Source organism: Leucoraja erinacea, chromosome 26 (genome assembly GCF_028641065.1).
Source record: "Leucoraja erinacea ecotype New England chromosome 26, Leri_hhj_1, whole genome shotgun sequence".
NCBI classification, from domain to species: domain Eukaryota; kingdom Metazoa; phylum Chordata; class Chondrichthyes; order Rajiformes; family Rajidae; genus Leucoraja; species Leucoraja erinaceus.
Window position 1 is genome coordinate 17,920,921 of NC_073402.1, and position 14,991 is coordinate 17,935,911.

At 38.6% G+C, this 14,991-nt stretch overlaps 1 protein-coding gene across 5 annotated transcripts in view; it reads right to left on the reverse strand.

Annotated features, from left to right (window-relative positions):
* LOC129709724 (protein argonaute-1) overlaps positions 1 to 14,991 on the reverse strand; it is a 72,472-nt gene that overhangs the window by 36,920 nt on the left and 20,561 nt on the right. For 3 of the 5 annotated variants that reach the window (XM_055656261.1, XM_055656256.1, XM_055656258.1), the window contains 5 exons: positions 11,973 to 12,159; positions 9,421 to 9,541; positions 7,530 to 7,711; positions 5,628 to 5,764; positions 2,226 to 2,360 (listed from right to left, as the gene is read on the reverse strand). In XM_055656261.1, coding sequence (XP_055512236.1) covers positions 2,226 to 2,360; positions 5,628 to 5,764; positions 7,530 to 7,711; positions 9,421 to 9,541; positions 11,973 to 12,159 — 762 coding nt within the window. The remainder of the gene's footprint in view (positions 1 to 2,225; positions 2,361 to 5,627; positions 5,765 to 7,529; positions 7,712 to 9,420; positions 9,542 to 11,972; positions 12,160 to 14,991) is intronic. The other 2 variants (XM_055656257.1, XM_055656259.1) reach the window with 1 other exon arrangement.

Below are 14,991 nucleotides of genomic sequence, written 5' to 3' on the forward strand. Positions count from 1 at the left end.
TCCAGTTGTTTAATAATCATTAATACAAATACTACTTTAGAATTCCTAATTCATTTAATTAACGACATTAATCAAATTCCTGATTTATTGGAATTTGAATTCACATCACAGGATCATTGGTTCAAGCCATTAACTTAACCATAAAACTATCATATCCACTTGAACCAGACAAATAGTAGAGTATTCCATTGCAATAATGAGTTGTGCTTTCTAGATGTTAAGTTTTGTGCTGAGCCACTTACCCAAGAACACCCAAGCTGTAATCAGCTCTTGCATCCGCAGTACTTTTCAAGCTGGTGTAGTTAAATTGCTGATCAATTACCAAATTTGATAATGGAAGCTTTAGCAGGGTGACTTTGTTTCTTTGAAGTTGGTTATTGTCTGATGTTATATTACTTGTGGCACAATATTACTTATCACATATAAAGCTATGACTGACTGTTGCAGACTTTCTCACATATTCTATTTACCATTACAATTTCATGGTTCCCTTTTTTTGAATTCTGAAGCATTCCTGATCTTCAGGTTCAGTGCTTTTTCTGGCAACTTCAAGAGCCTTTTCCTTTGATTTTCAGGCTATCATTCATTTCATCACTGGAACACTTTTCCTAATGTGTTTGCATGCCCAAAAGAAAGGGATATTTGATGTCATTAGTTTAACAAATGCTTTGCAGTTTCCCATTGTCAACTTTGCTCGAAATATACAGAGCAGATTTAGCAGCAAATATCATTGCAGCAAGGGTATCTTAACATAAAAGGGGGATCAGTAAGTGTTTTCTTGAAACAGGGAAGGGGGGGGGCAGGTAATAGAAGAATGCGCAATTACAAAATAACAAGACATTAACAGCTCTCAACAAGCCTGCAAAATCTTTTGTTATTCAGTGATTATCAGGAGGCTACCTGCTAACAGGAAATCCACGAAGGAATCTGCTCTCCAATTTGAATATTTATGTTACAATGTTTGTGCTTTCTACAAAAAAACTACTGGCAGCTGTTTTTTTCTCTCTCCAGTGTATGAATGGTTTTGTGGTATGGCTGGAATGCTGTTTTACAGAAAAAGCAGATCTGTTGTGCTTTGTCCACTGAATAAAGACAAATGTTGGAATGCAATTTCAATGATTATTATTCCCCCATCAAAATGCACATTGGTTGCTTCATGGCTGATTATCTGCTTATCCTTACTAAATTCCCACAAAAGAATGAACCAAAGAACTTAGTGTCCAAATATTAACAGCACAGATTCGCCTCAGAATATGCATACATATTTTAAAATTCAGTTTGTATGTTCTCCCCGTGACCGTGTGGGTTTTCTCTGAGATCTTTGGTTTACTCCCACACTCCAAAGACGTACAGGTACGTAGGTTAATTGGCTTGGTAAATGTAAAAAAATTGTCCCTAGTGTGCGTAGGATAGTGTTAATATGTGGGGATCACTGGTCGGTGTGGACCCGGTGGGCCGAAGAGCCTGTTTCCGCATTGTATCTCTGAACTAAACTTATGGCTTGGTTAACCATGATCCCTCAAGCAATTTCAATAAAACAGATTATTTGTTTCTCCAGCTTATTACATACTTGTAAAGACATTTAGTCCAAAGATAGACACAAAATGCTGGAGTAACTCAGCGGGTCAGATAGCATGTCTGGAGAAAAGGAATATGTGACGTTTCATGTCGAGACCCGTCTTCAGACTGAGAGGATCAAACCAGCATCTGCAGTTCCTTCCTGCACAAGACATTTGGTCCATTGAGTCCATGCCAGCTTGCAGCAAAGAAACTCCATCAATTCAACTGCCCTTTACATTATGCTCCAATGGCATGACAATTTATTCTCTCTAAAAAATGTTCTGCTTTTGATTATTTTCCATTTAACTATACCATGGGTCAATTTCAGTAGCCAATTATAAAAGTAGCCAGCGTACACATTTTGGACTTTTATTTGAATTTTTAGAGAATACTGGCAATTGCCAATTCACATTACAAAAGGACAAGCTTTAAAATGTTACTACATTGTGAAGTTGTAACGGAGTACTGCATTAATGAACAGTTACTAAAAATATTTGCTAAATAAGTGTAGCGGGTTTGCTAGATAAACTGAGCATTTTTCCTAACCCATACCTTCATGAATATCTTTGATGTCGAGGGATATGCTGCAAGTCCCCAATTTGCTGCTGTATTACATCATCGCTAAATATAAAAACAATGGTAAGAACAACTGCCAGGACACCTACCTTTAATTTCTTTTGTAAAACGGACTCTCTGAGAATCTGTAAGAGGCTTTGGCTGCTCATCAATATTCCTTATGTCAAGGACTTCACACATGAACTCAATCACTGGCTGGGCTTTGTAGAAAGCTGTTGCAGACACTACAATTGAAAGAAAAACAACTATGGTCAAGGACTATTATAGTTACTATACTTGATCCAATGTAAAACACAAGACGGAAATCCAACATTTAATAGTGACTGGTGAAGATCAATATCAATGATCATATCCAGACCGTAAAGAAATATCATAATTTGCAGCACAACAGGACCATTAAAACAATGAAGTATTTTAGAACATTTAACAGAAAGCATGAAATTAATACAAAGAATTGCTATTATGGCATAGGGACTTCAGGAAGTTAGATGCTAGTGACTTACTATCTTTTTTGCAGGAATGGCCAGATTCACAATCAAAAATGATTTGAGGACCACTCAAGTGAAAATCCCACACTGAGCTCCAATGCGGATTCTTCAAGGATGCCAGAGGCAGAGCATCAACATCCTGCTGTGTTCCTCCAGTTATACTGGGAAAGCAAAGAGCTGAATGGGCAATGACTTCATTCATTTTGATGAACCTGACCAGCTCAGAGAAATACCAAATTCTAGGCCATTTACATTTTTAAAAAAAAAGGATTTAATCAATTAAGTTAATTATTTTTAAATGTCTATTAGTGTTTAAATTATTTATTTTTTGATTTAACTTTTTAGAAACAAATTTATATTTAATTGAGGTTTAGGTTTATTAATGTCTTGTGTGCCAATGTACACTGTAAAGCTTTCTTTTACATGTTATCCAACCAAATTAGATAATACTATATATAAATACAATCAAGCCGAACTCAAGTATAATAGGTAGAGGAAAGGGATACAGAGTGCAGAATATAGTTCCCAGCATTGCAGTGCACCAATTCCAGCGACAATGCCCAATAACCACAAAGGGTAGAGGTAAATCAGACAGTATCCTAGCTTATGGAAGAACCATTTAGAAGCTTGCTAACAAAGGAGAAATAACTGTTTCTAAGTCTGGTGGTGTGCACTATCAAGCTGATGTACTTTCGACCTTCTGCTGTTGTACAGGGCCATAGTGAGACCACACCTGGAGTATTGTGTGCCGTTGTGATCTTCAAATTTGAGGAAGGACATTCTTGCTATTGAGGGAATGCAACGTAGGTTCACGAGGTTAATTCCCGGGATGGCGGGACTGTCATATGTTGAAAAAATGGAGCGACTGGGCATGTATACACTGGAATTTAGAAAAATTTGAGGGGATTTTATTGAAACATATAAGATTATTAAGGGATTGGACATGCTAGAGGCAGGAAACATGTTCCTAATGTTGAGGGAGTCCAGAACCAGGGGCCACGATTTAAGAATAAGGGGTTGGCCATTTAGAACGGAAATGAGAAAAAACGTTTCTACCCAGAGAGTTGTGAATCTGTGGAATTCCCTGCCTCAGAAGGCAATGGAGGCCAATTCTCTGGATGCTTTCAAGACAGTTAGATAGAGCTCTTAAAGATAAGGGATATGGGGAGAAGGCTGATTGTGGATGATCAGCCATGTTCACAGTGAATGGCAGTGCTGACTCGAAGGGCCGAATGGCCTACTCCTGCCCCTGTGTTTAAGAAGGAACTGCAGATGCTGGAAAATCGAAGGGTTGAAGAAGGGTTTCAGCCCAAAACGTTGCCTATCTCCTTCACTCCATAGATGCTGCTGCACCCGCTGAGTTTCTCCAGCATTTTTGTGTATCTACTCCTGCACCTATTGTCTATTGTCTATTGACCCGATGGGAGTGGTGAGGAGAAGGAATGATCAGGCTGGGACAAGTCTTTGATTATGTTGGCTTGTGATCCCGAGGCAGCAAATAGCTTGGGTAGCTTGGGTCCTCTGGAAGATGTTGCAGTCAAGTGTGGGTTCAGGAGCACCAATAATGGTGGTTTACTGTTCAAATTGAAATGCCATACCTGTGTCCATAAGCCATAAAGATATGCACCAATTCTACATATAGTTGGGGACTATTTCAAAAGCACTTAAAGGTTACTTTGGAAATTGACAAGTAGAACAAAACAGCTGTCTTGGGAAAAAAAGTCCAAGGAAAAAAATCTATTTCTATATAACCTCCCTACAGTAATCAGATATTATGTGCAATGTGACGAATAAAACTGTATTGTCTCTCATGAACACAGCCTGTCAGTTTCACTGCAGTTGTCGATTGAAATTTGCAAGCAATCGCTTTTATTGACACTTGTACAACTATCCTGTTATACAATGTGACAAACAGCCTTTAGTATTTTTAGCAGTAACAAAAATAAACTTTTTTTACAGCTATTAAAAATCCCATTATTTTCCAAAAGGCCTGCAGAAAAAAAAAACCTGTCATTACAAATCTGAAGCTCTCTAGCCCCAATGACACAATAACATTCTTAGGAACACAACTATCGCATTATGGCAGAACTACCTGTACATCGGAAATCCTGCATCGTGATATCACTGAAGCACACAAACTATAAAGTAGTACAGCTCCTCATATTCCGTTTGGGTTTCCTGCAGCCCAATGAAATGAACATGGAATCATCCAATTTCAAGTAATATACTTCGCCCTCCTTCCCCCCTACCTCCCTTTCCTTCCCCTGCCTCCTCAACCCCAGTTCCTACCACCTTCATCATCCTGCTCCCATTCCCTCCTCTGCATAGTCGTCTCCCATCCGAGTCCTACATGTCCCTTTTATAACCCCATCTTTCCCCTCCCATCTCTTTCCACCATATCCCCTTTTCGGCTTTACATTCCACTCCTTCTCTTCTTTCCTTATCACCTCTAGAATTTGTCTCCTCTTCACCTATAGAATTTATCACTTGCTCCAGCTATCTGCTCAGCATGTCCTCACAACCATCACTCACTTGCCAGGGTTTGCACCCTTGCCCCTCCCCCCAGGCCTCCATCAGTCTGAAAAAAAGGTCTCGACCCAAAACCTATCCATTCGCTCCACAAATGCTGCCTGGCTCTCTCATTTCTCTGGCACTTTGTTTTTTTTTTGCTCAAACTTTCTGACAAATTATTTTAAAAGAAAAAAATAACCCTGGTGTCAATACGAGAGAGGAACCAATTTCACAGGAACAGAAAAACGTTTGAAAGAAATGGATAGGAATATAAAATAAATATCAAAGTCGAACTTGCTCAGTTTCTGTACTGCCATTTGATGACAATTTCCCATCACCCCACAAAAATAAACCTATTGCCAGAAAATAGTTCAACAGCCTGCGTATTGCACAACCAAAGAATTAGCGCAGCTTTAAAAGAAAACACAATAGTATCAACTATAGTAACTGGTTAAAGATCAATGCAAGTCTTCAACAGGAAAGGCACATTACCATCGATGTTCAACATCATTTTCCACATGGCAGGTCTGACAGATTGATGGAAACCAAACCAAACTTCTCTGCCTCCGCCTAGTGGGTGATAGTAACCCTCAGGTGGAGAAAAGAAAGAACGACCAACAGGAGTATACCTGAAATTGAAGAATGGGATTAGCAGTCTCGTTAATATTATTGTATTATCAAAGTATGGCACATTGATGGGGAAAATGGAGAAAAAAGTAGCTTTAGCTTTCTGACTGGCAACATATTTGTCAAAGTCCAGGCAAGATATTCCTACTTGTTGACTACTTCAATATGTTGACAGGAATGCTTAAATACTGCCATCAGAACCGCTGACATCAGCTCGCCAGGTTATATCGGTATCAAAATCAAATAAACTAGTGGAGAGTGTTACCTTGGTCAAAACAAAATAATTGACCCTGGACAATTACGTTGCAGCAGCTAATATGGAAAGCTCATTGAAGTGATTTTGGTTTACTAAGCAAATAGCAGAGTGCTTCCATTATAGAGCGGCTGTTTTGGGAAACACTATGTTTTGAGATGAAGTGCTGTGTTTGAGGGTAAGTGCTGATAGGTTCGTGATGCTTCGGCAGGCAAGCTGAGCTGACGGTGACAGTAACATGAGGCAAAGTATTTTTTTTTAAAAACATTTTCTTCTTTACTCAATTGCAATCAGGATGGCAGTTAGGGCAATGGTCTATTCCCCTTGCAGGATATGGGAAGTCAGGAAATCTTCTAGTGTCCCTGAGGGCTATACCTGTGAGTGGTGTGTCGAGCTGCAGTTCCTGACTGACTGCATGAGGGAACTTGTGCAACTGGATGACCTCGGGATCGTCCAGGAGACTTAGAGCATCGTAGATAGGGTTAATAGTGAGATGGTCCCATCACAGCAAGAAAGGGTGAGGTCAGGCAAGACTATCATGATAGGAGACTCAATATGGAGGAGGAGAGACAGGAGATTCTGTGGCTACAAATGATGTGTTACCTCCCTGGTGCCAAGGTCCAGGATGTCATGGAGCCACTACAAAAGCACAAATAAAAAATGTTGGAAAAGAGATGAGGTCCTGCAGAATAAATAAAGGGAGTTAGATAAAAAGTTAAAAAGAAGGACCTCAAGGGTAATTTCCAGATTGCTTCCAGTGCCACATGCTGGTGAGGGTAAGAATAGGAAGATAGGACACAAGAATATGTGGCTGAGGAATTGGTGCAGGGGGCAGGGATTCCATGTTTGGACCATTTAAATGTTTTCTGGGCAGGGGTGACTTATACAAGAGGGATAGGTTGCACCTGAACTGGAATGGAACCATTATAATGGTGGGCAGATTTGCAAGGCTACTCGGAAGGGCTTAGATTAGATTGGCAGGGAGACAACACAGTAGGGAGGCAAGTAGGAGGCTGGAAATGGATATAGACATCAATATTAGCAAGTTCAATGGATAGCACAGCAGGGGATGTGGAAAGACAATCGGATGAAATTGCATTTATTTCAATGCAAGAGGCTTGATAAGCAAGGCAGATGAAGGCAAGGATGTGCAACTGAGACATTATACCCAAGAAAGTGATAAAAGTACAAATAAACCATGTTCTCAAATATGTCTAAGTACATCCTATGATTTCACAGCTTCATAAAATGTGAATGCACATTATTGACAAACCATAAAAGTGTCAGAAATTCAAAGACCAAGAGGAATCTATAGTTTCCCCAACTGACTTATCATTTATGTAATCAAATAAACTTCAATATTTGCAAAACTTACAGTTAATGCTATAGGGAACAAATGACTAACTATCTATAATGCCTTAATGAATATGAAATTAATATAATACAAATGAAATATTCAGATTTTGACTATTATATATACACTCCTTATTTTATACCAACACACATCAGATTACCTCATTGATGCCAGATGCCTCATTGCTACATCCAGTGCTTGAACAGAGTCTAATGGAACTTGGATTCGACCACTGACGAGGGCTTCATGCAACTGTCTCCAACTCACTACTGCCAGCCATTTAATGGAAACCTTAAAAATACGATCTTTTCCTTCACCAGGAATGGTTACCTCGAAATCAACCTTACATTGAAACAAAAACAAATAAATTAAATGGTAAAAAGTTAGCTCCTTCACGTTGAAGCTTTTTTCAGCATACAACCTAAAAATCAACGACCAATCCAAGGCAATCGTTGCCAATTTTACTAATCGTTAGACAACAGGGAGCCCTGAATCCAGAGAAGCTGGATCATGGTCAGTGCAATGACCTCAGAGTAGCAAGGAGCCCAGGTTGAGGCTCGCATGCGAGTTAGGAGACATCTACTCTAGCCCAAGCAAGCACAGAACCATTCATGAAAACAATTGCTACTGATGCATTGGGCTCTTCCGTGAACATCACCTCCAAGCACCACTAACACACTGGCTAGTTAGCATCTCTTTATCTGTCAAGTGCGAGTTGGCCTCCAATTTGAATGATAATCACCGCAATTTGGGGTCAATAGCCCTATGACTGGCTTTGATTATATAATACCCATAAAATGAAATGAAATGGACAATATTCTCACAAAAAGTCCACAACTGAGCACTTGCATTACTTGTATAACAATGAAAGGCACACAAAATCAGCACAGCATATTTATTGGGATGGAAGAAGGGGAAATCAGATTAGAAACGTCACTGTTACCAGAATTGTCTCAGTTATGTTTACAAAAACCATTGACAGAATGTCATTTGATTCCATTAAACACAATTTTTGAAATTGTATTGTTGGATAAGGTGATCACATATGTCACCTTATAATCTGAAACTGCATTTGTTATAGTAGAAAATCATTCTAGGGAAGTTTAAATAAACATGATAAACTTGTTCAGGTGTTCAGAGCCGACATATGTAATCTTTCTTGTTTTTCCAATACCACTGGTGAGGGCAGTAATGAAAAGGATGAGAGCACAAGATCCTTTGAGATTCCAGAGGCAACAGTGCAGTGATGGAAAGAACCCGTTGCAGCATACTCCCTGACAACATCAGGAAACGGTTAATGCAAGTCCCACTGATGGAATGAAATACTTATCTAGAATGCTTTAATTGGGTTACATTAAGCTATGTAGTACTGAGCTACATTGATCAAGAAAATCCTAGGTTCCAGCACCAATTTGTTTTGTTTCCCCGTGATGAGCTTTTAGGTGATGTTAAGGTAGAATACAACAAGCTGCAGTCGGGTTACAAACCAGCCCTTCACTTTCCTTCAGCATCTATTGAGTTATAAGAAATAGAATCAGTTTCCACTTAAATCACACTGCAGTATTAATTCCACAATTGCTTGACGTGCCACAAACAGTGGGTGTGAGAAATAGCAGGCTCCACTGTGATATTCCTTGCAATTTGTTGCTGCTGAAGAGCACACAATAACAGCAGGCACAAAATTGAGCTACCACTCCACTGATCAACCACTTCAAATGAGGCAAATTTGGTAATTGAACAGGAAAGTCCCAAAAGAACACCACCTGCAGCACAAAAATTCAGACAGATATTTTAAGTAGCGCTGCTTGGATATGTAACAGCAGAGCTAACCCAGGATGATTTTTACAAGAAACTACATTCAACATGCCAATGCAATATCCCTAGATCAACATACATTAGATTAAAAATTGGAAATTTCTGATATGCATTGCACAGTTCTACACAAACTGACTTTGACAATTTATTTTCTTTTAAACGAAAAAAGTTTTTATCCCCATTCTATGAAAAGAAAAAAAGACTTTACTCCCTTCCCCACATGAGATGCAGCATACCCGATCCTGGCCAATTGGTAGTAGTGTTGCTGTATAAATATTCTTTTTCCCATCATACACTGGCTTTCTGTCTCCAAAGATCTGAGGTTTGAAATGCTGAACCATGTACTCCACCACTTCCCTGCAAAACAAATGCATTGAGAAGGCAATCCTTACCAAGATTCAGTGTTATTTTAATTACCTTTTACTCCATTTTTAGTTTTATAAACTGAAGTCATATTTGGCAAGGTGCGATTTTCTTTTTTTTCTTTTTCTTTTTTAAGTTGCAAGAATGAACATATGGATCATTCTGATGGTTGGATCATTTTAAATGCAAGATAGACCAGCGATTTGGGCCTACAATTCATGGATTGTGAAATGTTCTTATGCTGGATTATCATATCTTTTAAAATATTAAAATAGAAAGTGGAACATCAATTGCAGAACAGCAATCTCCCATCCACTTTCATCTGGTAAATGTTAGCTTCAAAAATGCACCCATCAAGCATAGACAAAATATTCAAATAAAGTGCAAAATTCCTTGCAACACATGACAAATCACTTAAAAAAACAAATATGCATTTGAACTTTCTACTTTCAAGTTCCTGGGACTAAATTGTCAAATTAATTTTAAATCAAAGTTCTTAAATCTGATCACACAATTCTCTAAGACCACAAGCTTCTCTAAATCTGGCCTTTATGCATCTGCTGTTCTATTTGTGCGTTTAAAACCTTACATGCTCAATTTGAATTCCCATCCTTAAAAAGTTTGTCTTTCTACCACTCTCCTCCTTTAGAAATATTTAGTCGTGTCTTCCATTATCAACTATTGTGGGTATAATTGAAGACTCTTGATAGGGATTTGATTTGCGGCACTACATGAAAGTCACTCCTTAACAAGCTGCTGTTATGAGGAATACCATTACAGGCTAACTTAGCACTTGCCAGATCTGATTGATTTAACAGGTTTAATTTTACACAGATTACAAGGAGATCTTCTGCACAAGACAATGATCTCAACACCAATAGATTACCACAGTATTTGTACCCCCACTGATAGGAAAGAATTTTCAATATAAAGGGACAATTTTATGTCCACTGTACATCTCCAACGAGTCTCAAAACTTTTATTTCCATCCAAAATATGCAACTTTCCCCTGGTTCACAAATCTAAACGCCAGAGCATCCTCATTTTTTGACAAATATTCAAGATACAAGATACATTTATTCGTCACATGTGCCAGATGGCACAGTGAAATGGAATTCCCATACAGCCATACAATAAAAATAAAGGACACAACACACGATAGAATTTGTCTTAAAACGATTTGTCTTAAAAGGGTTGACAATGGTAATTTAAAAAATCTCCTGAAAGTGATAAAGCAACATGTTGCCATCAATAAAATCACAAGTGTATAGATCAGAATAAACATCAGCAGTTCTACAATTTTCAAGCACATTTGTATGATTGAAGGTTACACTGAATATGGAACAAAACATTTTGCACATATTGATGCTCATGTCATAACTGCAGTCCATGCTAATTTGAATTAGTAAGCAACTTACTGAAATAAAGGCAAATATGTTTTTCCATCCTCTATTGCTCAAAGCCAATTTTAATCAAAGAGTTGTCTGGCCAGTTGTATCAGGAGAGATTGCAAAATACAAAGCAAGGGGCCAACAGCAATAAATCTTGTGCAAAATCTTTGATATAACTGTACTATTACATCTCTTTATACTATTCCACAGAGCATTGATTTGTTGTGGCCCTTGGCCATGGTGTTTGAACTCTCACAGGTGCAAACTGTTTGTACTTCAAAAATACATCTGTTCGGATCAGACTGTGTGTGCCAAGAGCCTGGTGTGAATCCCTGCCTCCCCATTGCTGTGTCGGGAGCCTGGTGAGAACGCATGCCCTTGTTGCCATAAACTTGCATCAGAAATATCGTCATAAACCCTTGGAGCAAGAAATATCCATGGCTCAATGTGAAAGAGTTGGCTGCATCCTGACCAGTGTGTGGTGAATAGGACAGTGCTGGTGCTAGCAGCACCGGTTTTATGTCCTGATCATCCAGATCCGATGGTCTCTCCCCTCAGTTCCTTTGGGATGTGATAGTTATTGTCTTCCCCTCTTGGTTAAGATTGTTACCAGGGAAATCGCTCAGCCACGGAGGAAAAGCAGCCACAATAAGAGAGGAATAATCTTATTCCATTAACGCTCTTGTCCCTGAAAACTCATCCTGAGCTTTAAGGTACCCATATATTAGGAAAGCCGTGTACACTGTTACATACTAAATTGTAAACATCTAGATAATCAAACTATCTGTAATGATTTTAGAGTACCTTTAGAGTATTATTTTACGTGGAACAATTTTACTTGATTCATTAGAAAAGTTGCAAAAAAATATTCTGGGGTCATGTCATGAAAATCTGCACTGAACATAATAGTACAGAGTTACCAGAGAACAGCAAACAGCAAGATATCAACAAGTGTAATCTACTTTGCCAATAACAATTCAAGATTTGATCCACCAGCATTTACTTGGAAGAATTACTCTGAACTGATTGGGTACCTGTTTACTCTTCGTGGACACTTGTCTGGCTTTATATCCACCTCATAATGGTAAACATCGATTTTCGGAATATCAACTTCAAAGTAGTTGGCTAGTAGTTTAATTGGCTTGCCGATCGTTCCTATTCCTGGTCGTCGTGGTGCCTGGAACACCTGCTGCAGAGGTGGCACATAAGGGCCAACTGCTGCTGAAAGGGTGAGAGAAAGTTTGTTATTCTTTAGGGTCTGTAGACAAGCAGTCTTTAAACAGAAGACAAGGTTTGTTAACTAGCAATTTGCAATTAAAACAGAAAATCTAAATGGTAAATCATAACTATATGTGTTATGCTGCTCTGCATCACATTTTGTGTTCCTCCTGGTGTTGATTTGAAACAACGTTCATAATAAAGTAAAACATGTATCAAATTTGTATTGATTGTAATTTGTGCTGCCACCACTAACTACTCTGAAGATTTGATACAATAATGCAGAGTACACAGAACTTCATAATCCAGCAAACCAGAGCCCAACAACACAAACTTTTCAACCACAAAACCCATCAAAGTGATCTTAAATTAGATAAAACTAAATTACGCGAAAGAAATGCACACAAGCTTTTCACTGTACCTCTGTGCAGTGTACACTGTGCAAGAAACTGAACAAAACATTGTAGAAGGGTTACACAAAAATGCTGGAGAAACTCAGCGGGTGCAGCAGCATCTATGGAGCAAAGGAAATAGGCAACGTTTTGGGCCGAAACCTTTCTTGTAGAAGGGTTTCTTTGTAAACCTCTATTGTTAGTAGGCACCATTGTACAGCGAGGACAGGGTGGTAGAGGATCTTGTGTAAATAGTTGAAGGCCCATCTGCCAATGAACAAGTGGAAGATAATTTAACTCTGAATTTCTGCTTGCTTGCAAATGCAAGCTTTGTCTTTGTACATCAGCTTGGCTAGATTGGAGGTGAACTGGATGAACTATTTCTCACTTTGCACATGAAGGAAGATAAATCTCCCAAACCAGATCAGATATATCAGAGGACACTTGTGGGAAGCTACAGAAGAAATTGCAGAACCCCTGACTGATTAGACTAGAGTGTGGCTAATGTTGGGTCTCTATTTAAGAAGGACAGCAAGGAAAATCTAGGAACTATAAACTAATGAGCCAAACATGGGTGGGAGGCAAGTTACCGGAGAGCATTCTGAGGAATAAAATATATTTGCATTTGGATAGACAGGGACTGATTAGGAATAGTCAGCATGGTTTTGTAAGTGGGAGATCGTGCCTTACAAATCTGACTGAGACTTATGAAGAGGCATCTGAGGCATTTGATAAGGTTCCACACGTTAATCTCCTCTGGAAGGTTAGATCGCATGGGAGAATTGGCTTCATGGAAGGAAGCAGAGAGTGAAGGTGGAAGGTAGTTTTTCGGACTAGAGACATGTGACTAGTGGTGTGTCTCAGAGATAGATTCTGGGCCCATTGCTGTGTGCTGTTTATATCAACGATTTGGATGATAATACACAAAATATGATTAGTAAGTTTGCAGATGGTACTAAAGTGGATGGTATCGTGGATAGTGAAGATGGTTATCAAAAATTAGCAGAATTCTGATAAGATGGACTCTGCCGTATCTGGTAATCAGTGTATAACCTACAATAGTTTACCCCTGTATATTTACAAGGCTCCTACTGGAAAAACACAGACTCCACCCTCACCTTCTCCTCTTTACAAACAGTGTAGATTTCTCTATTTTCAACATGTAATCAGCTTTCAAAGATTTATCTTTCCATCATCACTTGCATAACTGCTGCAATACTAATTGACTCATTTCTGTTTCAGATAGAGCAAACAGAATTCACACTAGCTAAACAGCCATTTTGTGTACCAGGAAATCATCTTCAACCAGATATAACATTTTTCTCAGTCACGTTAAAGCTGATAAAAGTATGAACCTAAACTTACACTCTTGCCAAAGTGAAAATGAAACTCGACCAATCTACCTATTAGAAAAACCCTCACCATGTTGCTTTATAAAGAGTTGCAAGTTTTATATTTTGTCCCTCTGTCGGAATAAGGAACAAATGCCTCTTGAAATATCCCAAAATGAATTCAACTAGCATTGTTCGTACAAAAGTTTGAACAAAGTAATTCCTGACTGGGTTATGGGTAACCACTGGTGAATTTTACTGATAGGATCGGTCATGAGCAGTGCTCCGAGTCACAATTTAAAAATAACTTTTACATCTGTGTTGTAAATAAAAATGAACAAACCTACAGAGACTGAGCAGCAATGAGAACTTTTCAATAAACACAATAAATTAATACAAGGCACCATTGGAGAAATGGTCTCCCTTTACATTTTTGTGCCGTGAGGCTGCCTTTCCCTCTCACCTCCTGGATATAGAGGTCACACATACTTCACCTCTCCATGGCAGAGGCAGCTAAACTCGTACTTTGTTATGGAGATTCAAATGGTGGGACAGGGGCCGTGCGTCCCTTCAACACAATGTGCTCACTCAACAGTGCAAAATCTGCTCTTCATTAGAAATGCAACAGCTTGGGATACCAAACAGTTGTTCACACACTGTGCAGCCTCTGCACATTAAAATCCTTGTATCACTCACAACTGATGACAAGGCCTTTAAGCAATTCATAATCACACCCCTTGGACAAGAACTTCTAGTCTACGAAAGCACTATGAGAGTGTGTGTGTTCGTGTTAGAGAATTTATCTCCAACAGGCAATACCTTAAAAGCCCTTAGTATATTTTAAAAAAGGACAATCTTTAATTTTGTTTCACAATCGTATACCAATTATATTGCTAAATGTTTTTAAATTATTTCTAAAAACGAGGATAGAGTTAAACATTTACAAAAATTAAAAGGACAGATACTAAATTAGAATCTTTGAACATTACTAAAGTAGAAATGTTCAAAGATTCACTTAACTATTGGGATTGCAAAGGGTTGATCAATTTTAAAAAGCAGAGGCAAAGTAAACAGTATTAGCAATTCAGAGGTTTCCTACTTTGTGAAGTTGA